General features: G+C 42.7%; 1 protein-coding gene across 2 annotated transcripts in view; it reads left to right on the forward strand.

Moving 5' to 3' along the window:
• Positions 1-26971, forward strand: part of SPNS2 (sphingolipid transporter 2) — a 128378-nt gene that overhangs the window by 60548 nt on the left and 40859 nt on the right. For both annotated transcript variants that reach the window (XM_030472707.1, XM_030472708.1), the window contains exons 4-7: positions 19332-19483; positions 21615-21681; positions 24251-24393; positions 25554-25706. In XM_030472707.1, the coding sequence (XP_030328567.1) occupies positions 19332-19483; positions 21615-21681; positions 24251-24393; positions 25554-25706 (515 nt within the window). The remainder of the gene's footprint in view (positions 1-19331; positions 19484-21614; positions 21682-24250; positions 24394-25553; positions 25707-26971) is intronic.

A 26971-nucleotide genomic window follows, 5' to 3' on the forward strand; every position in this document is an offset into this window, starting at 1 on the left:
AAGCCTTTAACTCAGTGAATTGGTCTGGTTTATAATTGGCAGGGAAGTGCCTTTTCCAGAGAAAAAGAACATCTTCCATCCAAAACAAAGAGGCTTTTTTGGGTTTCTTTCTTTTTTATTGTATTTATTTTTAATCTCTCCTAACTTTCTGCACAAGCAGCTGTGAGCAGAGCCCAAAGAGGGAAGCATTTCATGAAGGAACCAATTAACTGCTTAAAATCACTTTTCATGTTATGAACACACATTCATGCTCAGGTTCTCTTCAATCTCTCTGCAATGGACCTAGTAGTTGCAAGTAATGCGACAGTGGAACTGGATTGATGTAATCTGTGTTCTCAGAGTTGATTTTCAGTTTAAGGATTTGAGGCTTATTTGCTGAAGTAGTCATGGGATTAATAAGTATGGTCAAGTATACAGGAGCTCAGACTGGAAGTGGAGTATTGTTATCCAAAGAAAGGGAGAATAATGTTTATAAAGCTGGATTATGTTTGGAATCCAAACACCAATGTTTTGGAAGTCACAAGGGAGACAAGATCAAAATAGCCAGACCTGTGCTAACTCCTCCTGCATTGGCATGAGTACTGACTCTGGACCCAAACTACACACTAGGACAAAAAACACCCAGTGCTGAGGAAAATCCTGTGTCCTGATTTTACTGTGATCCACAACTCTGCCAGAAGACTTATTTCTTAAGCCAGAGGTCTCATGCCCAGCTCTTGTTACCAGCTCCAGGATGATACGGAGAATTCTGCAGCTGCAGTATGGATGTGCTCTACCCAGTGGCTGCAGCACTTGAGCCAGGTCATAAGAAAAATCCCAACTTCACATAGTATCCCTTTTGAAGCCCTAGACTCTAATTGGGAAGACATGCCACATTGAACAAGGTGAATTCCTGAAGTGCTAATGAAGAAAGGTCAGAGAAGAGCTGATGCAACCTTTTTCTTTATGTAGTGACTAACCAGACATTTTTCGTGATCTTTGTCTTCTAGGATTCACTTAAGGAGCAGAACGCTGGCTCTTCTCTCAACATTTTTCTTTCTTTCTTTGAAGACAGTTTGTGTGTTTGTCAGGGAGGAAGGCTGGGAGAAATAGGAAAACCTCTTTGCTGGCACAAATAAAAGCAGTAGTAAGACTACTGTAAGCAGATAAGTACTCACATCCAAGTCAACATGAAAACACAGGGCTAGAAGGAACAAGTTCGCAGAGGCTGAGCCCATTGAAAAGCTGTACAGAAAACTCTGTGGCAACAGCAAAAATACTGAACTAGGCGAGGAACAATAGCCAGGCAGTAGAAATAGCAAACTGTGTCTTCAGGGATTGCCCTTCTTCAAATTTTAACAGTGTCTAGTGCCTCATGCACGCTATCGCTGTGTAATTAAAGAGAGTACACATCCGCACAGTTCAAATTTGGAGTGTAAATGGAAAGAGACAGCTTAACAAAGGCAGAATGCAGCTGCATTGCTGGTGGACTCTGAAGGCACCTCATTTGTAAAGGTTCTTGGCAGTGTGTTGGTAATATTAGTTCCTGTCTAAAATTTAGACCCTTAAAGGAAAACAATCCAAATGCTCGTATTACCCTTCAGACCCCACGTTGGGCACCAAAAACAATGTCGTGGATTCACCCCAGCCAGCAACTGAGCCTCACGCGGCCGCTCACTCACTCACTCCCCTCTGGTGGGATGGGGAGAGAATTGGAAGGGTAAAAGTGAGGAAACTCATGGGTTGAGATAAAGGCAGTTTAACAGGTAAAGCAAAAGCCCTGCACAAGCAAAGCAGAACAAGGAATTCCTTCAGCACTTCCCATGGTCAGGCAGTTCAGCCATCCCCAGCGCAACAGAACTCCATCACATGTAATAGTGACTTGGGAAGGCGAATGCCATCACTCCAGACATTCTCCCCTTCCCTCTTCTTCCCCCTGGTTTATATGCTGAGCATGATGCCATGTGGTCTGGGATATCCCTTGGTCAGTTGGGATCAGCTGTCCCAGCTGTGTCCCCCGAGCTTCTTGTGCTCCCCAGCCTCCTCACTGGTAGGGTGAGGTGAGGAACAGAAAAGGCCTTGACTTAGTGTAAGCATTGCTGAGCAGTAAAGAAAGCATCTTTGTATTGTCAACAGCTTCCAGCACAAATCCAGATCATAGCCCCACACTAGCTACTATGAAGAAAATTAAATCTATCCAAGGCAAAACCAGCACAAAAGGCTTGGAGCTCATCTCCAAGCAGTTCGTCTAAGATACTATCTAAATGCTGTTTCATGCTCTTTGGCTTAAAAAGATAGTGACTGAAAACTGACAGATAAACCAGGGAATGGGATATATATGCCATGCAGAAATGTAGTTGCTAGAAAGCACTGCATTAAGGTTTGTAACCACTTTTTAAAATATCCGTAGTTAGTTATTACCAAGTATCTTTGGGCTTTTAACATGGAATAATGACAGTCAAATAAATGAAGAATGAATCTCTCAGCTGCTAATAGCTACTAAATAACTAAATAATAGGCTCTCACAAGGAAAAAAGAACATCAAACCAAAATTTAAGGAGAGTTCCAGAGTATATAGGAGGTGATAGTTACAGAAATTGTAACTTTAACTGAAGAAAATCATCAGAAGTAACAAGACCTGAGATAATAGTGAGGTCACTTTTTACTCTGTCAAATAATGTGACTTGACAATTTAGATAAGTGCACAATTTCTCTATGGAAAAATAAGAAATGAGTCTTCTACTTTGCCTTAGGTACTTGCACAGTTCTGCTCTAAAACATTGTTTAGCACTTACTAAACTGAAAGTTGCATAAAATAATCATTAACAAACTTGTTCATTAATGGAAAATTAAAGTTGGTCCATATTTAGACATGTCTCTAGATTAACTCTATTTAGAGAAACTTCAACAAAGTATGTATGTATCTTAATTTGTACTTTCTAAGTAAGAACACCTCTCAGAAATTAGCTCCCTTTTTGCATGCCTTTTAATCAACTCTGTACCAAAGAAATGCACTGAGCACATGTCCTGGGTTCAGCTGTAGCAGTCATTTTTCTCCTTCTTAGTAGCTGGTGCAGTGCTGTGTTTTTTAACTTTCAGCCTGGGAACAACGCTGATAACACCGATGTTTTTAGTTGTTGCTAAGTAATGTTTAGTCCGACCAAGGACTTTATCAGTCTCATGCTTTGCCAGGGAGGAGGGGAAGCCGGGAGGAAGCAGAGACAGGACACCTGACCCGAACTGGCCAAAGGGGTATTCCGTACCATGGCACGTCATGCCCGGTATAGAAACTGGGGGGAGTTACCTGGAAGGCTGGATCACTGCTCGGGTCGGGCTGGGTATCGGTCGGCAGGTGGTGAGCGATTGTATTCTCTCCCCTTGTTATTTCCCTTATCATTATTATCATTGGTGGTAGCAGTAGTGGTTTGTATTATACCTTAGTTACGGGACTGCTCTTATCTCAACCCATGGGAGTTACATTCTTTTGATTCTCCTCCCCATCCCTCCGGGAATGGGGGGAGGAAGAAAGAGGGGGAGTGAGCGAGCGGCTGCGTGGTTCCGAGTTACTGGCTGGGCTCAAACCATGACAGCACACCATCTTCGTGGAGTTTCTTTACCCAGATGTGTTTACGTCCACACAAAAAGCTGAATGTGTGTGTCTCTTCCTCTGCTTCAATATAAACTCTCTATATGAACTTCAATATAATAAGTAGCCAGGTTTTTCTCTAGATAGTGTTTCGATGAGCATCGTGCCGGATTCCCTGGGTTGTGGCTGATCATCTTGAGCTGGTTTATACTCCAGGATGTCATTGGGATGAGCCTGTAATCCCAATTGCACCATTTCTCTCTTTCTGAACAGTTTTACGTGAAGCAACTTTGTTATCAGGAGTAGTCAGGCCAAGTGGTGAGCGTTTGTTTCTGGCAACTTGGGTACCACATCTATCAGTCTTGTGAAATACTGCTATTTCCCATGTAAATATCTTGAATAACGCATAGTTCTGTGTAGAAGAGATGCTGTTTTACAGATGAGCAAAGTGTTCTGCTAAGTAGTTAGGCTCCGCTAGGCTGGGAGACCAAGTGTACCTAATAATCAACTAGACCAGGCTGTGGTAATGTGGGTTTGCTGGGAGACATCAGTGCTGCAGATGGGAGAAAGTTTGGAAATAGAAAAGCAAATAATTAACAAGGTAAACCAGGAATGTGCTTTTGGATCCTCCAGTTCTTGGTAAATATTTCTGTTTGAATGTTGATCTAGCTAACATGCTAAAACCTTTTTGCTGCCACTGCAAGTTAATCAGGATAGGTATTTCTACTAGTGCTTCCCTTTTTTCCTTTCCTGTCCTTTTGATTTATCTCTGAAAGAGGAAGCAAATAGTCCACTGTGGAATTGCAGTTAGCCTGCAGTGCTTGCTAAAGTCCTGTCTTTCAGACTTGCCAGATATATATTTATTTCCAAAGCTTGTTTTTCAAGGAGTGCTGAAAGAGAAGCAACAAATTATGTGCAGTATGGAACAAATGGTTAGCTGGGTTAATTTTAAAAACATAAACCAGCCCCACCTCCCTGCACAGGATGATTCATTCCAAGGAAAAAAAAGCCTTTAGTCTTATGTACTCTGACAGAAGTTGTATTATAAAACATACAGCTTCTGTTCCTTTGCCTCCACTGGGTAACATAAATCTACAGTTTGAAAACCAGAAACAAACAAAACTAAAAGCCCCAAGCCATTGCTTTGTATGTAAGAAGGATACTGAGTGTTGTATTTGAAGTCACCATGAGTTAGTGGAATGTGTACATCCCACTGTGCCAGCCTATTATTTTTTGATCAGACCTCTCTTTAGACAGAAGGCAAAAGAGATTCTCGAGTGTGAAGTCTGCTGCACACACACTCAATCCTTTCCCTCACTTGTGATTTTGACAGCTCTTGTGGCTGGTACAGGAATTGGTGTTGAAACTGACATGGGGTGTTCACGACTGTTGCTGGCCCTGCTGTGTTTGTCAGCCTTTAATGTGGTACTGGAGCCCCACAGCTGAGCATATGCTGTTGACATTTGGATTGCTACATGCTTATCCTTTTGTTAGATGCTCAGGAAAAATAGCATCCACTGTGTCCTCTCTTAACACAGAGGAAGAGATTAGGGTGGTAATACACTACCACAGTGTCACTGTTTTATCTGCCAGTGGTGTCAACACTCCAGTGACTAAGTGCTGCTGTGATGGCTGTGAGTGTAGTGCTGGTACAGTGCCCTGCTGCACTGCCTGGGAGCTGGAGCTACTCCTGCTTTGCCTCTGTTCTGTCAAGACAAGACATGGCAATTTGTACATGTTGTCTTCTCCCCAGCTATCTGGGCTCCCTCCTCACCACAGGAGAGCTGCTGTGGGGAATCAGTGGGTGCCAGGTGGAGATGGGTGCCATCCTGGATTTAGTTGGCTCTGAGGTCCCAGAATAGAGAGGGAAAGGCTAAGGGCTCTCATCTCTGCTTTATACTGCAGAGTGAAATTCTTTATGGACTAATTCTGCCTCACTTTCCCTCTCCACTATGTCTGAAAGAGGTGGGCTGAAGAAAGATAATTTCCACAGCCCCCTTTAGATCTGCTTGCCCTCTCAGCAGCCTTCTGTGCAAAAGGCTTACTTGTCCTGCAGTGTGCTGGTGATGGCATTGACCATCAGACGAGATGAACCTGCCTCAAGTCTGGTTATATGTAGCTACACCTATATGGCTGCAGGAGATGGGGGTAAGATCTCCAAAGCTGCAGCTCTTGGGAGGTAGGAATTGGCAGGTTCCTGCAGCAGTTCTGCTGTGAGAAACTCCCTCTGTTTTCATGGCTACTTGACTCTCCAGCTCTAGCTAGGACTAGATCAAGACATATCAAAATCCATGCTCCTGGACAACGAAGTATGAGAGCCTTTATGGAAATTGGAAGGCACCAAATTGAAAGATTCCTCTCCAGCAAGAATGCACCTGCTTCTTCCCAGTGCTATTCACAGCACTCATAAGTTTTACTACCATGCTTCTTTTCTTTTCTTACTATAGATAATGTGAGGTGTACTGTAGGGAAGAAATATGCTATTGCTTATTCCTTCAATAATGAAGCAGTGGCTGAGCTGGGCATTTGTCAAATCTGGGCATTTGTCAAGTCTGGTGGCATCTTCAACACAGTTGATACCAAATACTGTATGGGAAACTGCTCTTATGAGCAGCATCTCTTGCACAGACAAATGTAATGATTTGAACTCTTGAATCTGGGGTCCTCCATCCCTCAGGTTTTGCTGACCCTAGGACAGAAGAGATGGAAAACATTGGTATAGATGCAGCAAGATATATATAGATGCAGCAAGTTGCAGCTTGCTGAAATCGAGTGCAGAATTGCTGTTGTGTATTTGTCTCCAAGCTGCTTTATATTCCTTGTCCCTTTCTACTTGTCCCTCTTCCAAGGGAAACTATAAATGAAAAACAGGTTAGGGTGTTCTCAGCGCAGCAGCCCCCAAAAAAACAATCAGTGAGAGGAGGAGGCTGTTCATAGGTGTTAGCAGAAATGGAAGTGGGGTACATTCTGCTGTGAGTGCTGTTTTCTCCCCTCCCGTATCTGCATCTCTGTATCTGTAAAGCATTTGGGAAGAGTTATTGAAAACAGGGCTGGTGATGGCTGCCAGGAGACAGGCAATGTAGTTCCAGAGCTTACTCAGAAAGCTTATTCATGTGATGAAAAAAATGAACTTCAAGAAACTGTCCTAGAGAATATCTCTACCATACATTGCATTCCTTGTCTGCAGTGTGTCTGGAGCAGGGCAGTTCTGCTCTCCCCTCCAGGACCTGGGAGCAATCAAAATAACACCTTCCCTAGGTCAGGTCAATCTCACACCATCTCCTGTTAGACTTCTCCAGTCACCCCAGTCATGTGCTGTTATGTTCATTAAGCGTATCTCCTGCCTTCTGCTATCTACTCTTGAGTCATTAATGGGTTGAAATCATTAAATATCTGAATCAAACACTGTGAATGCTGAGAGAAGAAGAGATGTTTCTGTTGCTGTTTCATGATTCACCTGAACTGACTGCTGCAGAGGCTTCTCTTGCCGGTTCATTAAAATGAAGGCAGCAATTTGCACTGAAATGTCAGAGCTGCTCCTCAGAGCTCAGGCATTTTCTAGAGCAGGTGGACAGAGGTTTGTGCTGGGAGAAGATCAAGAAATAGGCTTGAGGCTTAGTGCCAATTTGCAGTGGGTCCTAGTGAGGGCTTCCTGTAATTGCCTGCCCCTTTTTGAGTGACCGGTTGTTATCTGCGTTACTGGAGGATGTTGAAATCATTGTCATAGGGTCTGTGATTGTGGTTCTGATTCAGCTCCTCCTTTGGAAGTCTGCGGGAACGTTTTGTGTGTCTTTGTGGGAATTGAGGCAGACTACATCTTTTTAAACCAATATGCTTACCTTTGATGCTGTTTCATCAGATCATGAAAATGCCTCGAGACAACAGCTGGGGACCATGGTGCCAGCGTGCAAGGTCTTTACAGGCCAAGGACCTTCACAACTTTGTCCCGTTTTTAGGCAGAAACCTGAATTTATAGTCTCTAGGTTGCAGAGTAGGAAAGTTCAGCTGCTCTGTCAGTTAATGGATGGGTTGGAAGCAATGCCAGCCTCTAACTCTCATCCCACCTGTCCTGCTTTTATTGTGCCAGAGCAGGAAATCTCACCTGGGTCAGTTAATTTGCTGAGCAGGCAGAGGGAAGAAGGAGTATTTATTTCATTGCCAGGCTGTGCGTGTCTTAGAAGCATTCCTTCTTCTAGTGTTGTCTCTTAAAATGTGTGTTCTGCTTGTCATACTGCAGCAAAGGCCTAACCCCAGAGCATACTGATGGAACGCAAAGAGGATGTCTTACTCCGTCAGCCCTGTCTTACTGGAAGTCTCTACAGCGCTTCAGCATTATGCTTTATAAATAATTATTACAATACCTTAAGCTCAGCCTCATTCAAAACATCCTAGGAATTCAAGAAAGGGAAAAATGCTTCTTAAATAGACTGGGATTGAATCAGCTGGGAGGGAGGGGTGGAATTAAAAAGAGGCAGAAAACACAAATGCTGCTGCATGTAAGTTTCCAAGCAAATGTTAAAACATAGAGTAAAGAATTAGAAAACCTCCTATCAGCTCAACATGATCCTTGCAGTGGTAGTTGTGACCTGAGGAACACAAGCCATTCCCGATGCAACTCCGTGGTTGCCTGCTGTGCTTCAGTAGTGGGGAAGTCTGGCTTGGTCAGAGGAGGTCAGAAGGCAAAGCAAGTCACTAACGCAAGGTCTTGATGGCACCATAGGATCCTGTTCCTTCAGAAATAAGCTTCCCAGGTAATTGTGTATTGAGGGTATCAAAAGGATGCCAAGTTGGTGGTGTAAAACATGTCCTTCTTGCTGCTCTGGGATGTTCAAATATGGGTCTGGAGAAACATTACTGTTTGTTTAAGGGTGTAAGCTGACATGGGCTTGGCATGGATGTAAATGAGGCAGCTTATGGCTTGTGTTCTTGAGGTTTGTGACTTGGAAAGAAGCATGATTCTTCAGGAGAGTTTGGTTAATGGTGCCTCACAGACAAAGAAAACAATTCATTCAACCCAGATTTAGGCTCATTAGGAGGCCTGGAAATAAATCGAAGCTTTGTATTAGCAGGGCCTTGGTGGTTCTTAAAGGTTGTCCTGAAAAACAGGATGCAGGAGAAAGTGTTACTCAGCCTCTGGCTTGTGTTCAGATGCAGAAGTATGGATTTGAGCCTTTTTTTGGTTGAGCTCTTGGTTGCCTGCTGGGACAAAAGCATCAGTTATACTATAGGAAGTGTAAGTGCTTCTTCAGCAGCACACACAATGTGTGGCCTCCTGGATCATGAATAAAGGCTGAAAAAAGGACCATGGTGTTCTGAGTAATGCACAATAGTGTGAAGATGGGAAATGTCTTACAGTTTCAGGTGCTACATTAGTCTTTTGAAGTGTTGACATTTCTTTTAAATGCATAAAGTTCATGTGCTACACAAAACACTGCATTTGCAATTCAGATAGCATTGAATTAGAGTACTAATCTCAACCCCATGTAATAGACTTTCAGCTGGAAATCCCTGGGAATGGTGCTGATCATCATGTCTGAAAACGTGATTGACAAAGGCTCATGAGAAGATAGTGAGAAAACATGCAAATGCATTTAATATAGTTCAGTGGGATTGTCATTTTGTCAAATAGGCTGCATTTAGACAATGAAGTTAAGCTACAGCATGACAAAACCTTGTCGATTAATAATGCTTCAGCCAGCAGTATAATAACTGCTCAGAGATGATCAGGAATAAGAAGGTGCTAGGAAGAAGGAATTGGTAGATGTTTCTCTCTGGAAATCTGATGCTAAAAAGGAGACATCTCTCAGATGTAGGCCAAACATACTGCAAGGTCAGCCTTTCTCGCAGCATGTGGGTGCTCCTGCATCTTGATGGAGTCAGCAAGCCAGGGAAGTGTGAAAACAGAATGCAGGAAGAAAAAGCATTCAGAGTTTGGAGTCATTTGGATGTTTTTTCAGCAAAGCTGCCCAAAAGGTCTGACCTGCTGGTGTATTTAAACTTCTAGCACATGCAAAGTCAATATGAGAGAATCAGTGGAACCAACAGTATAGGGAAAGTTGCTGGGACTGTAACTTTGTGGTAATTTCGTATTTAAACCTTGAGGCATTACATTAAAATATGTCCTTCACGGACTCTCAGAACTTGTTCTACACTTGAAGTTGCATATAGTTAGGGCAAAACATTCCCACCCGGACGTCTCGGTTGCCTGATGCCTTTTTCAAAGGGTGCTGAGAATCATAGTTTCTGCAGTTAAGGGACCGGAACATGGAGTTGTGCTCTCCAAGAACCAGATGTGTCTGTTGGATTTGGTTAAATATTAGTGTAAGAATTGATCCAAACCAAACAGTGTGTGAACCAAACCATCAGATTCCTACGGTCAAACCTCACGCATCTCTATAAGCCATCACTGCAGGTGGAAGTGTTCTTAGTGTTATGTACCAATGCCTGTCACTATCTGTTCTGGAAAGCCTGCTGTCCGTTTATAGCTGGGATGCTTGGGTTCAGTCTTCACTTGTGACTCATCTGTGGCTGTTACACAGCACCCTGTTCCTGTCTGTGAGCATCCTTTAGTTTTACGTACACCAGACCACATTCCAGCTGTAACCATTTCAAAACTTGTGTGTGTGTCAAGAGCTTTGCATTGTTTTCACAGTTGCAAAAACACATTGTAGTTGTCCCAATCCCTATTTTTGTGATGATGTTATGGTAGCCTTTGCACATCTCAGGAAGAGAATGGTGATAGTGCCTAATGCCAGAGATATTTGTTGCAAGTGCTGATAAGTGTGTCCCACCTGACAGATCTGAAACAAAAAGCAAACAGTTTGCTTCCAACCCAGAACTATTAAGGTTCTCAGGGGAACAGTTTAGGAAGATACATTCTGGCCGAGCTGCATGTAGTGTTTTTGTAACACGGATAAATGACCACTGTTGCAGCCATGTGAGATGCTACTGGCTCCTGTGTCTTACCCCAGAGCCACAAGGATGAAAAGAAGTGCTTTAACTCAATGTTCTAGCAGGCACTGGTAACATGGGGCTCTTTATGATCCCTGTGATGTATTTGAAAGCATCAGCTTTTTTCTTTAAGGTCTGTTTTGTAAGTCTCTGTGCACGTAGCACTCCACCGCATGGTGTTCTGGTGAACAAGCAAACTTATCCGGTACATTCCTTCCAATTACATTCCAGACCCCTGTCATTAATGCAATATTAATGACCAAGAGGCTAAATTGAGGAGAACATAAATCCCACCATTTGAGTGTCATTCTGCCACAGATGAAAACCCTTCAGTGAGTAAGCTGAAAATGCTGCTTTGTCTTAACTGAGGCTGTTGTCAGGACCTGGTGGTGCTGCTTCATCACCCAGTGTCTTGTAATTACATTACCTAATTGGATAGAGAATGGCATTTGGGCTTGCTCTTTTCCCCCTTTTATTTGCGCTACCCAAAAATGACTGAAAAGCAATAGAAGAGTCTCTCAGGACTGCCACAGGCTTGCAGGGAGGGCACTGGTGGAAACTTACATTTCAGATGCTGCAATTTGAATGTCGGAAGGGAATTTCACATTCCAAATTTGCTAAGAAAATCTTGGCCCTGGTTTTCGTACTTGCAAAGCACACAGCTCCCTGCTGATTCTGGCAAATGCCCCGGGAGTCTTGGCTACTTCCAAGGTGGTTCTGGTTTTGTTTTCCCCTCCAGAGTGCTTCAGAGCCTATCTGTAGGTATCCAGTTGTTAAATACTTTAGTTGCTGGTTGAAGGGTGTGATGAGTGAAGCAGGAGTATCTTGGAGACTTCATTGGTTAACAATACAAATCTCATAAAATAAGGATATTTTAATCAGCCAGAATCTTAAGTACATCTCCAAATCAAACTTTCCACATTCAATTAAATGTGCCTGAACAAGTCACCTCAGAGATCTAAGCCATTAACAAATACTAGAATCCAATCAAAGGGAAGGTGAGTGGACTTTGCTTCATCTCCCTTGCTCATGCCTAGTTTTAAATATGTATTTTGTTCTCTTTCTACTTGCTGCAGTCTCTCTTCTCCTTGCAGGGCTCTGAATACCAACTGAATTTTCCCAAAAGGGAGTTGCTCAAAGGTGAGGTGCTCAGAGCTGAGAATTGATGGGATACTTTATGCATCCAAATGAGCTGAAGTTTTGCAGTGCTTGACACAGTGTAAATGGATGCTGTAGAAGAATCAGACCTGCTTTAGAAGCTATACTGTAAGTCCGTCCTAATTGCAGAGCGTTCAGATATTGACCCTTAAGCAAATAATTAATCGAGTGTACTAAAGTTTCAGTAACTAAGTAAGTAGCTTGCTATTAAATCTCGGTATGGTGTAGTGGTCTCATCTGTAACATGTTTATAACCTCTAGCCAGCATATAATAAGCATATGTGGATAAAACAAATGTCAATGTGTGAATACTTGAAGGAAGGCCCAGGGCATTTTCACTTCTGTGTTAGTGACTTGCCTGGCAGAGTTCAGGGGGACACCTTTGGGTAATCCTTAGTTGGACACAAATAGTTAAGCTTGTATAACTGCCCGCGCCCAAGTAGGCTTAAGGGAAAAAGAGTGGAGGAAAAACCTGTTCAGGGTGAATGCCATAGAGACACAGTAGATGAGATGGTGTCTGCCCTCTGGGTTTAACTGAGACTTTGAATAGCTTACATTTGCTGAAGTGGCATTCTCACTCTAGAACTGTGCTTCTATCCCTAGAAAGCCTGTAGTGCTGCTAGGATGTGTATCATTGCCTGAGAGGAGGCAGTAAAGTTGGAGCCAAACTCTTCTCAGTGGTACCCAGTGAGAAGATGAGGCAATGGGCACAAACTATAGTAAAGGAAATTCCATTGAAACATAAAAAGAAACATCTTTACTGTGAGGATGGTCAAACACTGGAACAGGTTGTCCAGCAAGGTTGTGGGTTCTCCATCCTTGGAGATACTCAAAACTCAACTGGAAATGGTCCTGAGCAACTCATTGTAGTTGATCCCACTTTGAGCAGGGGGCATGGACTAGGCAATCTCTAGAAGTCCCTTCCAGACTCAGCTATTCTCTGATTCTGTGACTTGCATGCAAAGGAGAAGAGCGGTTTGAAAGGGAGGTGAAAGATGGACTTGGCCTTAAGAGTTCAGTTTGCTGGGAGGGACCTGTAGAATTTAGATAGAATCCAGTGGTGATAGAAGTTATGAGAAATGTCATCTGAAGTAAGGACTTAAAAGGCAGCCGCGATTGTAAAGAGGTGGGAAGTGAAAAGTCGTTATGGATAAGTGATAACACACCCAAAGAGGGAAGAAAAGAGGAGTCTAAACACAATCACTCCTCTGCAGCGGGCACCAGCAACTGCAGTGAATCTCCCTCAGCCTACCCTGCAGCATGATTCATGTCTGATAAGGGAAGAACATCTTATTGGAGGTGAGAAGTTTATAGTTGTATTTATCAGACAGGTAAGTGTAGCATGAGCTTACAAGTGCACTTATATCTACAGAAAACAGATAAAATACTGATAGCTCACAGCATTGCATCAGAGCTGATAACTCATCAAACTGTCACCAACCACACTCCACACAAGCATGAACCGTGGCTGGTCATTATGTGTGCCACCCAGAGATTAAACAGAATCAACTCCTTCTGGCTCGAGAAAATCCTGAAAACAATGCTCACGCACCCCATTAATGGGGAGAAAAGTACTGACCACCACATCACAGCAAACAGTTCTGCCCCCGTGTTCTTTTGTATTTTGGTCTCTGTGCTGGCAATCCCCATGGGGGATTAGGTAAGATTACTTGTAGGTGAAGGTAGATACTCATCTTCCTTTGTTCCTGCACAAAGATCTCCCAGACAGTAATACACCAAATGGCCAAAATTTGGCATGGATATTCAATTATTTAAAAGCCTGGGCTGGACTTGACAGGAAAACATGGTCTTCAGGACTGGCACAGAACAATTCACCAGTACTAAAAATGTAACCCCCCTCTAGCTCTTTACAATATTTATTCTCCTTTTATTAGCGGAAAGTTAGAACCGTTCATGTTTTGAAAGGCAGGGCACGTGACTCTGTATTTGACACAGCATTCCTATCCAGTGTGTGGACCCAGGACTTGTAACCACCAATGCAAGCGAGGCACCTTGGTTATATGTATTCAAAATCTGTAAAGCTTTTTTAGGGATGCGCAGAGGTGGGTTGATGTATTTAGGCTTGTCTATTCTGCTGTTGCCTTTGCCATCCATCCAGGCACATCATTTAAAGTCATCTCGTCTTTCATATGTCAGTGTCCCTGTTTGGCCTGGAAACTTTCAGCTTCTTAAAGGTGACCCCTTCATTACTGGGAAAGCTAAGAGAATTGGAGTGTTGGGTGGTTAATCAAATATGCCACCTGCATTTGTAATGTCATTCCATTGCTCAGCTCCTCTAGTGACTCTCTGCTAATGAGCTGGAGTTTGAGCTGTGAATTTACAGGAGCCAATGCTCTTAGTCACAATACCCGATACTCAGAAGCATGTTCCCAGTTTGGTTTGCATCATGATTAATGGTGCACCTTTTGGTGCCTGCAGTGAAGGGTGTGGTGTGTCCTCTTTAACCACTTAGATCCCTGCAAAGTACTGATATGGTTGGGAAAACTTAATGGAGTGTGGTGGTTTTCTGGCCAGAAAATACAGGTTCTGCTCAGGAAAGGCAAATGCTTGCACATGAGTGTAGCTGTCAAAAGGGACCACTGTTGTGCAGCCCTTAAACACTCATTTGAGCCCTGTGGGTTTGACTTTGCTGAGCTGACTCCCGTGGTATATCAGATTTATCTGTCTTCAGCTGATCTAACTGATGTGGAGCCCTGGATGGTGTCAGTGCAAGACTCTGCAACTGTAGAAATACAAGAGTGTAACTGCAGTACAGTTCAACTGAGTTTGCTCTAGAAACTCAGGGAAATTAAATCAGTCCCAGTGCTTTCTCCTGAGTTTATTGTCATGCCACACATATGTAATTTGGGCTTTGTGTGGCAGTCTTAGCTGTCCAGTGACAGGAATGGCTTTCCGCACATCTTCTTTACAAGGATGCAAACCCTGATTCTATATCCTTGTTTGTTGCATAAAGAAGGCAAACCTCAGCAGTGCAGAAATGGAATTTCAGGGTCCTGAGCCCTCTTCTACAGAAGCTAAATGTAGAATCTGTAGGAGGTTAAGTAAGTATCCTCATATAGGTGCAGGTGCAGTTCCTGTAGCAGTGTGAAAGATCCTTCTTTTAGACCAGCAACACCAGTTCAAAACATGGCTTGCACTGGTGCTGTGCACACCCAGCACACACACTAGTGATTTGCACTAGATTGGCTCTGTGTGATTTCATCAGTCCATGTGTTCCTTATGTTGAAAGAGAATGTATTCAGCTTCTTTTATGAGACCCTTACAAGCTACTCCACATTCAAATGCAAATACTTAATAACCCAAGCTTAAGGATCATATGATTCTTTAGACAGTAAATCTGGTGGTTCAGAGTTGAACACATACTTGGCAGATTATAGGTTTATCTCTAGCAGCTAATCTTCTAAGGAACTGTGGCTTAATTCCTTTTGTTAACTAATTAAAAAAAGAAAAAGAAGTTAAAGCTGTAATTAGACCCATTAAACCATGATTTACTCAATGGGCTATACAGCTAGGATGAATGTGTAATTAGGAGGTTTGTCCAAACATGATTAAAGCTAGTCATGTGTCCTAGGCCATCAAACATCTATCTGTGCATGAGATTGAGAGTAAAGTCAGTATGAAAATGTGAATATAAACCATGTCATACTTTCTAGGGACAATACATGCACTATTTTTTGGCACAGCAGAAATATTTAACTCAAATCAGGAAAGGTTTTTTCAGATGAAAATTCTGGCAGGATTGTGTCCCCCCTGTAGCTTCTAGTGGGTAGTGGCATTGGCAACAGCAGTCAGACCAGGTCCATCTGACCCCGTGATCTATCACTGTTGTTGCCTATGCTTTGCTGATACTTAAAGGAATTTAGATGTTAATAGGTAGAGTATTTCTATTAGCAATCGACACATTGTCGGAGGCAGAAGGGTTTTTATCCCTTCCCAAACTCCTAGCTATTCTGAGGAATTGAATTTCTTTCTTGTTTGGGTTGTTATTCTTCAAATCACAAAGTAGTAAATTCTTCAGCTTTAGAGCTAGAGCATATTTTTCTTTCCATATGGTTAGGAGATGGGAAGAAGAGGACAGGTCCATTGAACTTTGCTACCTCATATACATAGGAGTGCTTTCTCTGTGCACTAGTTTCTGGTGATGGCATCTCTTGAAGGGAAATTCCCAGGAATTGTTTATTGTAATAGCTCTTTGTTGGAAAAAATGTTAGTTGCAAGCACTGACCCAGAGAAAAAGACACGGAATATTGAGGTTGCTGGGCTTAGCCTGTGGAAAAGGAATAAGCTCAGGTGCTGAAAGCTGACTTGGATATTTGCAATTATCCTGCCGGAGTGAGATCTATTTGCACAGATGAACAAATTACAGAAGAGTTCAAAGTACTGTAGAAAGGAGTAAGCTGCTTTAATATATACCGATTTCAGCTTGGGGAACAGTGAAATTCAGTTAAATCTTAGCTGCCCATACTGCCTTTAAGCACAGATAATGTAGAGAAGAATTTGGCTGAGGTCAGCCCTTTTTGTCTCACTGAACTGCTGAGAACTTCAGGTAGGGCAGAGAGGAAATAGCATTTGGGAGAAAACCTAGTGCAGAGGAAATGGTAGAAGTGTCCTGCTACAGCCAAGAGGAGAACGGTGCTTCCTCTGAGTGGGTAATTTCTGACTTTCATAGAATTCTAGACTGGTTTGTGTTGGAAGAGACCTTAAAGCTCATCCAGTCCCAACCCCTGCCACGGGCAGTGACACCTCCCACTAGAGCAGGTTGCTTCAAGCCCCTGTGTCCAACCTGGCCTTGAACACTGCCAGGGATGGGGCAGCCACAGCTTCTCTGGGCACCCTGTGCCAGCGCCTCAGCACCCTCACAGGGAAGAGCTTCTGCCTAAGAGCTCATCTCAATCTCCCCTCTGTCAGCTTGAAGCCATGCCCCCTTGTCCTGTCACTATATGCCTTTTTAGAAAGTCCCTCTCCAGATTTCTTGTAGGCTCTGTAGTTGTCTGTATTGCACACATAATGGTTTGGGGACCAGTTTCTAAGTAAGTGGTTTATGGCATATCTGTCCTCCAAATGAGTAGCAGCATGAGAATTTTGGAGTTGTTTTGGTGTTTGTGATATTTTTTTCTTCTCATTTGAAAGATGAAAAGATTGGGCCTCTCTTGGAAAGGAGCACTTTTTGTCTCAAGGAGCTATCCAGCTGTCCCTCCGATGACAAGTTTTGACTGACTGATTTGAGATGGAAGATTTGGGCTCCTACCTTACTGTAACAAAGGACTGCATGATTTTATTGTATAGGTTCCAAAAGGATGCAGGCTAGCCAGAGATCCAGAAGAGATCTTTCATCAGGAGAAGAGGCATTAGCTCTTGAATCGTAGATAGAGAACTCAAAAACTAGGCGCAACATAGGATCAACTATAGGTAATTCCTTAATATTCTTTTGGATTTTAGTATTTTTTGCCTAGTTGTTACACCTAAATAGCTGCATTGTCCATAGTCCTTAATATATGATTTCAGAAGGGCAATACCATTCATGTTTTTATGTAGATTATGCTTTTGTAAGACTGCTTTTATTGCCAACAGAACTCAGAATCTTATGACTTAAATTTGGATACTGCTGCTTTAGAGAACTTAGTTTAAATATTAAACAGATATTTGGAGTGTGTAAGCATGGGACAACCCAGGGAGGAGGATTCAGGGAGGAACTGGGGAAGAAGAATGAGAATGTTACTTGTTGCAGATGGTTTCATTGTACTGGGGCTCTGATTCAGTGGTATTGATGAAACCAAGTCACTCTTTACCACAATAGGAAGACTTTAGTTTTCCTGCTTTATGCAAGGATTGTAAGAGGAACCTTATAACAGCATTATTTGGAGGAAATTCCTGTCCGGTGCATTCATTGGGGGTGATGCAGCCTGGTGAGCACAAACTTGTGTCATTTTTATGTAGGTATTTCAAATTTGAGGAAGATCCAGTGCACTTGCAAATTTGTCATTCTACAGGTGTAACTAGCACTGTCTGCATACTCATTCCAGCTCTGGCAGATGACTGTTTTGCCTGTCACCCTCTCTGTGGTGGTGGCAGGATCCAGATCTGAACCTCTTAAGAAACCAAAATCAGCCTCCAGTTCCCATTTTCTAATTCTGCATGACTTAAGTCGTTCAGCACTTTAGAAATACTGTTCCTCATTCCAAATGCATTGGTTACCTGTGCAGCAATCATTGTCAGCATATTTCTGCAGTGGAGTGGTTTAGCATTGGGTAATTGGCATAAATTAAATGGTCTGAGTCACAGTATTGGCCTTTCTGCATACACCCACAGGTCTCTTACGTATGTGCAGCTTATGGGAGATAGATGAATGATAGCAGCACTGCAAACACCCTGCCAGCAAACCAGGAACTTGTACACACTCAGAAAATAGGTATTGGGGCAGAATTTACATCAAAATAAGAGGAAGTGAAGAGTGTACAAAAGTATTTGTTTTGTGTGACTACAGGAATCCTCAAGAAATTCTTCTCTAGCAAGGGATTACAGTGAGGAAAACAAAGCAAACATGTCGGGGGTAGATTTTTGTCTCCTGATGGATGTGTTTATGGCTGAGGCACGTGGCTTGATGGCTGCATGGCGTTTTCCACATTTATGGGTGAGAGCTCTGTACTCTGGCTTAGCTTTGTTGTAGGGCACAGAGTCAGTCGCTTCCCTTTAACTCAGCTTCTTCCCATCTTAAGAAGGGTGTAGCTCAAGCTAAGAGAGTCTGAGAACTTGATTGTGCTCATGTATCAAGTATTTAGGCATCAAAGTATTGTACCTTATGCCTTCACACAGCAGCACCCAGAAAACCGCAAGTGTAGTGAAAAAGGTTGACTTGAAAATCAGGTCCTTGCAGTTTACAAAGTGTTGGCTGAAAGAGGGAAATGGGAGAAGATGCAGAAGATTCTGTTAGATGAACAACTCCTTTTTGTCCGTTTTAGGCTGTCCTGTGCTGAATGCGAAGTCCATCTCTGTTTTCTGTTGGACTGCCTTTTATTTAAAGAGGCTCTGGGGAGCTTAATGCCTGTTGGCAGCCCGTGCCTTTGCCTTACTCTGCTATGAGAGGGCATAGGGGCATGTTCAAGGAAAGTGGAGTAGCTTCTAATGAAGGAGAAAATGTACAGTTTGGGGGATTTCAGGTTCACCTCTCACAGCTTTGAGGAGCGTTTAGGATTTCACTAGACTTAACCTGCCCTTTGGTGTGCTGGGGAGGCTGGAATTGTGCTGTTCCTGGATCCCAGAGCAGGATCTGTTACACTCACCTGCCTCTTCAAACCTTCCTCTGTCAGTGCAGTGTTGCACTTGGGCTTAACAAGTGAGCTGCATCCAGAGAACAAACTGAGGTGCATTAAAGTATCTCCTTGAGTGTCACTGATTAAACATGTAGTATTATTTCTTTTCTTTCATGCCTATAAATCCTCACATAAAATATAATCTCTTTCCTCCCAGCAAGAGACAAATAGAATGAGTCTGAGGTTTTAAAAAAGAAATGCGTACAATGGGATCACTTTGCAGTCACAAGGGTTTAGATTTCCTGTTTCCTAGATTTTGCTGTTGTCCATCCTGAATCAAAACAGCCAAAGGGACACCCATTAATGCGTTTTATTTCTTTTCTCAGTATTTCTGGCTACTTGTGCTGTCCCGAGGCTTGGTTGGCATTGGTGAAGCAAGTTACTCCACTATTGCTCCCACCATCATAGGAGACCTGTTCACCAAAAATACACGGACCCTTATGCTGTCTGTTTTCTACTTTGCAATTCCTCTTGGCAGGTAAGTAAGTTGACGCAGATCTAGAGTAGCTAAGGATGATAGTTCTGTCTTTGGTTGGAATGGTTTAGACGGGAAAACATTGTGAGCAGTGACTAACTAGTTGCAGGAATTGGATTCTTTTCCTAGCCCTGTTACTGGTTCACGTGTGACTTTGGGGAATTAGTGGGAAGGATATTTTTTCTTACAGCAATGGGCTGGAAATGGAATCAAAATATTTTAGCTGACTTTTTTTAGCATTATTAAATTATTATTTTGAATAATGTTATATTGGTTCAGTGAATCCTTGCTTCAGTTCATGTGAGGTCTAGGCCTTCTTCAGGCGATTTCTTTCAGGTTACTGTCAAATCCACATCTCTTGAGACACTAAGCTGAGTTTTCAAAAGTGAGCAAATGGGTACCTGCTTCTGTGTGCCAGTCTAAATATCAGAGGTTTCAAGAGGACTGTGCTATGCAACATGCACAACTTGACATTTTGACTTGAAAAATTAATTTAATTCAAGCTCATATTCTTTCCAACCTTGAATTTGGCCAATCTGATTAAGTTTGGAAAACGCAGGTAAGCCAATCTTAGATGTCTTGGTAGTTGCAGTAGCAGTGGCCAGTTCAGTTTAGTGCTATGGCCACTGAAACAGCAATTAGGAGAAATGGTGAATCCTAGTGCAGGCAACAAGGCTGAAGAAGCTGTAATGATCATTCTTAAGACACTCAGTGTTAAAGCAGAGCAGTGGAGGAAAACCAAGCCCGTAGATGTTTGATGAAAGCAAGAGACACTCAGATCTGGAGTAGTTGTTTCCTCTGGCACTTTCTTTCAGTTGAGTTCCCTTATCAGCCCAGTGCAATATCTGATTGTTGGGACAGGAGGGAATCTGTTATTGTTGTTGTTGTTATTATTATTATTATTATTATTATCATTTATTATTCAAATAATAGCCGAGCCTCTATCATGAAGTTATAGGCAGGGTAGGTTCCCATAGTTTCCATACTGATTCCAGAGCTGAACAACAACCTGTGCAAAAGTGGCATCATGGGTTCATTTCCAGCAGGGAAAACATGGGCAGCAGTTTGATCCCCCACAACTCAGGGAAAAACTTCTGGTTTAGGGTGGTGAATTTTACAAGTTAGAGCACACATCCCTGAGATAAAACTCACAAACATCCCTTGGCTCTTGAGGACAAAGAGATAGCCAAGTCCTTAACTGGTGAATGGAATATCTTCCCCACAGGGCCAAGGATGACAGTTATTTAGAATTCAGTGAACTGTAGCTAGCAAAAAATAAATATTCATCCTGTTGAGCCTGGTTCTGGAACAAAATTATCTCAATATCCAGCAGAGGTGTGGATCCATGGTTTGATTTTGGGGCTGCTCTGTGTAACAAGACCAACTTTGGTGTAATTATAGATGGCAACCTCCAAAACCGAGCAAACTGTTCAATAAGCGCATATGATGGGTGAGTTTTGAAAAAAGGACATTTGTATCTCTTCAGTTCACTATGAGAGATGCATAGCTACATTCACCTGGATCTACTCTCTTGTGAGCCACCTTTTGTTACCACAGTGTGATTCTTAGCATATGGGTGAAGGTCCTGGTGCTCCTTTATCTTGGATTTCCAAACTTCAGGTCTGATATTCTCCCATCAGACTGTCTTCCATTTTCTTCTTGGTTTTTCTTACAAGCATATGGAAAATGGTCTCTTCATGAATAATTAGTACCAAGTACTAGTAAATGGCAAAAAAAAAAAAGAAATGATGGAATATGGTGTGTCCTTGAAGGGCACTGAGAGCTCGAGCATAAAATTGCCAACTATTCGTATTAGTGCACAGAAAGGCCTGATGTAGGAATTAAATTGGGAAATAAATTCTTTTTGAGGCTTTGTTTCCATTCACTGCATATTGAAAGGTCAGCTAAAACTTGAGATCAGAGACCAAATTTCCATCAGATCTGAGCATTTTTAGATCAACAGTGCCAGGAAAAGTTATACAGCCACCATCTGCTTCATCCCCCTGTGCTTCTTCTGAGGGGAAGAGAGCCGAGGACACACAACTCATTGTGCCTCTTTATCTTGTTTTAAGAACAGTTGTGATTGTGGTGCCTTGTTGAAGCTCTGACTGACTCATATTTGTATTTCTTGCAGTGGCTTGGGATACATCACTGGGTCAAGCGTGAAGCAGGTTGCTGGCGACTGGCACTGGGCATTGCGGGTAAGCCACTCTTAAAACATCTTAATAACAGTTGCATGGGTAGATCAGTGTTAGGAAGAATTCTGTCACACGATTCCTGTCATTAAATATAGAGGGTAAAGGATTGGAAATGACATCTATGGATATTAAGTGCATAGCAGATGCATTCTCTAAGCAAACGGGAAAGGTATGTGGGTTTGGCTCATTGTAGTTGTGTTTTGCCCTGCCTGGGAGCAAGAATTTTCTGATCACCTTATTATCAGCCGACCATGATTTCTTGATGGGGTTGGGAAGAAGAGGCATTGGCCTTAAATCAACTCCCCAGTCTTCTAGTCCCTAGCTGTCAAGAAACTCTGAGAATGGCTTCCTGCTTTGAGGAAAAAACACTTTGTTCCAGTTTCCGCTTGTTTTTCTGCGCTGAGACAGTCGGTTTCCTTCTATTTTAACCTCTTGGGACCTTGATAAATGTGTTGAAAAGATAATACACTCCAATCGCATACACACAAACAGATCCTGCAGACAAAGATGTCTTGAAAGAGCTGAGAGGAAGTGGCCCAGCAGAACTGTTTTCTGACCTTTAGCAGTGCGAGTGGCATGAGCCCCTGTGAGGTGCATTCCCTGGCTCTGGCACTTGGTGAAGACAATGAATCTCATGAAGTTCAAGCCAACATCATTTATAGCGGCAGGTGATGAAATACATGGGTTTTCGTCTCAAGCAAATGTGCCTTTCTGTGACACAGGCCATTCCCTTACTGTCCACCAAGCATAAGCAGAGCCAGGAAAATCACCATGAACAGTTCATCTGCCCCTAGGAGAGCAGAGATTCACAGATTCCAGCTGTGAATCTGAAATGAAAAGTTTAATAACCTCCAGCTTCACACCAGGAGGATGGCCACCTCATTCGGTAGCAGAAATACTTCAAGGGTAAAATTAACTTTTAGCAGAGGCAAACACAAGGAATAAGAAACCCCAAAGCCCCTCCTCCTCTCAGTGGGCTGCAATGGGGTTGAGATATTGGAGCTAGTGTTCTTGTGTTTCTAGCTCTAAAACCCAAATGATTTATTTGTGCAAAGAAATCCTCACTAGCATCTTTCTCTTCAGATGAAGTCTCCATAGTTATCCTGAGAAATCCAGGCTATCTGCAAGACCCCTTATGGGTCTTGATGCATTCCCTGACTGTGCAAAATCACAGGAATCTGACAGGCTGCACACTTCTGTGATGGTTACTTTGGACAGCATTGCTTAGTTCTTGTAGTCAAACAGCACACGTTAAAACTTCCAGACATTAGTGTAAAGCAGCCTCTGTCCCTGTGGCAATTACTGTGCTCTTGCAAGCTGTGATAGTGATGCCTCCCTCTGTGATCTCCTGTGGTCTCCAAATCCAGGAGAGGTCAGGAATTATCTGTACCTCAGTGGGCTGAAGAAGACCAAAGGGCACACTGGGAAGTGGCAGCTTTGTCTCTGGATCTAGCAGTAATGTCAGTGTTTCACTAGAGCACTACTGAGTATCAACGGATATTGTCCTGTTGGGGGATTAAGCCTTCAGATAAAAATCAAAGAGACTTTATATTACATGGCCCTAGAAGATCCCAGCATTTACATGTGTCTTTACCAGTGCTGTGTCTTGTGTTCAAGCATAACAAGGATACAGTATCAGGCTTCATTTATCCCTGGATGACGGATTTTCCTCACTTTCTTTTTGTCTTCCCTTCCCTAGAAGAATTCTGGGTTTCTCGTCTTTGGCCATGAAATTGCTGCTCTATGTGTAAAGACCATTCTCAGGTTATTATTGGAAGCATATTTATTTTGGAATAGGAATTTATTTGTAAAATAATATGCAAAGAAGAGATGATAGTTTAGTGGAAATCCATGGTCCTATTTTCCTAACAGAGCTATTTTCCATTCTGTCAGTGATGGAATTTCAGTGTCAAAACAAGAATCATGTTTGTAGCTTGCAAAACACGGTGGGGTCTTTGTATTTTTGTCTGGTATTTGGGAGAAAGGATTGGAAACTGGGAGACCTAACCCTTGAACGTGCCGTTTTCCTATCTTCTAGCCTGAATTTCCAATGTTTCTTGGTCTGCTGTACACTGAGGTGATCTGAGAAAGCTGCCTGGAAATGGGAAGCCATTGTGGGTTAGCTGGAAGAGGAATGCATGTCAAGCAAGGATTTTCAAAGCCAGCATGCTCTCTACCTCCAGAAATCTTTCACCTGGCTTCATTGCCTTTAAAAAGCTCCTGCACTCTCCCAGAATCTGTTTGGTCTCTTAGCCCAGCTGAGAGTAGGTTTCCAAAGAGGCAAACATCACTGAAGAACTGTATTTAGCTGAATCTTGGTACTTCAGTGACACAAAGAAATGGACTGCCTTAATCAGAGTGTTCTCAAAGCTGCATGCTTTCAGAGTGAGATAAGAGAGTCCAGGGAATGACAGGGAGGAAGGAACGGAGCAGATGTGTCAGATGCTTACAGATTCAGGCTAGCTGTAAAGAATCCAGTCACTAAACGAAACTAATGTAATCTGCTTCTTACTGACTTTGTCAAAGCAAACCCTGCTGACTCCTGTGCTAATTCCCTGATCCTTTCTTGCAGGTATCTCCGCTCCTGGGAATGATAACAGGGACACTCATCTTGATATTTGTACCTGCTGCTAAAAGAGGAAATGTTGAACAACTTGGAGGACAGCTGAAGGCTCGGACCTCATGGCTGAGAGACATGAAAGCTCTGATTAGAAAGTAAGAGCACTCCAATAAAAAGCATGCTTTGCCTCTTGTGCTTAATTGGAACATCCCATGGCCTGTACTACTTAGCACGGTGAGACTGGAAAGTACCAATGCAGAGTTGCAGGGAGCTTAGTCTGTGGACCTAGGGAAGACAACCAGTTACATTTTCACGAGGTATCAACTGCAATGACAGTGATGGAGTCCAACTTTCGCTCTAACCTTTCCAAGATTGAGATCTAAGAGAGAGTCTGCTTTTTTTGGCTCATACTTCAGACAAATCAAAGCTTTTGAAGTGTAGAAATTGCTGTGTTACTCTATTAATTGTTGCCCCACTGTTGTTCAGATGCTTAGATCCTTTTTCTCCCTTGAAAGAGTGACTTTGCTGAGGGGAAAAAGAGGGTTAAATGCTAGAGCCATTTAAGAGGAGAAAATACACAAAAGCTTGCACTACATGGCAAGTTTAAATATGTATGTTTATACAACCACATGTGACTGAATGCACGAGCACTGAATGTGCTTGGGTGCTTGTATATGTGCATAAAATATTGCATGCTCACAGGTGTTTCGGTAGCTTACTTGCATCCAGAAGGCTTGCCTGTGAATGTGCTAATACTTGCCCTTGTGAATTCAGTGTTACACTAGAATTCTGATGGGAAACTTGTGGTGTCCTTCAGTTTTAGAATGCCTTCCTGGTATTGTCATCCAGTATCAAAGGACTATGAAAAGTGATGATGGTTAATTTATCACTGTTTTTATATTACTTATTTTGGTGGTTTATTCAAGTAGTAGTCATATGGTGGTATGAGTGGTGAGGGAGAAGTGATTCAGGTAAACAGGTGATGTTACAGTGAAAACCTTGCAATTAACACATCATGTCTTAGTGACCAAGTACTTATTGTCTTCTGAAATGGTCCCATGAAACAATGGTCTCTATGAAGCACCTCTGAAGTACATTATTATCAATGGAGCATCACATATGAAGAAATATTCGATGCCTCTTATTCTCCATTACTTTGTAGCTTGTATCATCTCTGCCCCTTGGCGAAGAGAGGTGGCCACGATGGGGGAACACTGTGTTTTGTCACTGAAGCACTGGCTCTTGTTGTGGGGCTCCTGCTTTTTCACTTATCCCACTAAACCTTCTCTTGGGTTTACCTCTTGTGCCTCCACAGCCGCAGCTACGTGTTCTCCTCATTGGCCACCTCAGCTGTGTCCTTTGCCACAGGGGCACTTGGCATGTGGATCCCTCTTTACCTTCACAGAGCACAGGTGGTGCAGAAGACAGCAGAGACCTGCAGCTCACAGCCCTGTGGCACCAAAGATAGGTGAGATTCATACTCCACTGCTTTAAAGAGGGGAAAAGGGGGTGGGGGCTTATTTACCACAGGAAACAGGCAAGTCCCATGGAGTCAGGTTACTAGAATGTCTGTAATTTCCTCTAGGTCTTTGAAACAATGATAGGAAATGCTGGGATTGTAAACGAGGTTTTATTTCTCTTCTTCATTGCATGAAGTCAAACCAAGGGAGAAGCAATGACCTCAGCTCTGCCTTGGTTCCCAGGCTGTGGTGCAGTAGTTGAAAAGAGACTTTTGTCTTTGCCTTAGAGGATGTTTGGAGAGCTGAGAATTTGGTTTCTTTAGACCCATACTTATCTGTGATAGCAGCAGAATAAGCTGGCAGGTTGGGTAGCCACAGTGGTGGCTACAATTCAGAGGTTGGACTGGTTCCCCTAAAGCCTGCAGGGACTAACCCTGAAGACTTTTGTTGCTGTGTGAGGGAGGACTTGACTCTGTTTCACAGCTCTGTGTTCTACTGTGTGTGCTGAGTTTGCTGAAGAATGGAGCAGAGATCCAGGACACTTTGCTCTGGAGTGCTTGATGTTATACAATGGTTTGGTTTTTCAGTCCCAGTTATATAAAATCACTTGCAGCACAAAGCTATGAAAAGTAATTCATTGTTTAGCACTTTACTGTAATGGCACAAAACATAAAATGCTGAAAAAACACTTCTCCAGGTGAGTGCAGATTGAAATATGTCAACTTTTTTTTTTCTAGCTTGTGAAGGAAAAATCACATTAGACACAGTCTAGCTCTAGCTGACACAGTCCCATCTCAAGTAAAGCAGTGGTTTGGAGTACCATTAAGTTGCAGTGTCCAGCAGGCAGCCTCAACCTGTTCTGCAAACCTGCAGTGAGCAGAAAATACAGCTCCAGTCTAGTTGCCCATCTGCTGTTTACAAGAAGTTTTCCACTCCTTGATGACACCTATGTTTTGAGCTGCCCTGAAGCCACTGTAATGTAGTTGCCAAAGACTCTGCAATCCAAGTCCTGCACATACAATACAGAGAATCCTTGACACCTCCTGGCTTTTTACATTTAAATTAACACTTTTCAAATGTGCAGCCTAACAGCAAAAGAAGACTTCTTTGAAGTGGTCTGAAAAGGAGCTAGAAAGTCTGAGTATGTTGAAAGTCACTGGTATTTAGAGTCTTGTTAGGTTTCCTTTCCCTTAAGCTTCCTAGTGCCTGTTCTGTCCATGATTTTCCCTCACATGATCAATGTGCAGGTTACTACTTAGCTTTATGCACACAT

Source organism: Strigops habroptila (assembly GCF_004027225.2).
Source record: "Strigops habroptila isolate Jane chromosome 13 unlocalized genomic scaffold, bStrHab1.2.pri S16, whole genome shotgun sequence".
In the NCBI taxonomy this organism is placed as follows: Eukaryota; Metazoa; Chordata; class Aves; order Psittaciformes; family Psittacidae; genus Strigops; species Strigops habroptila.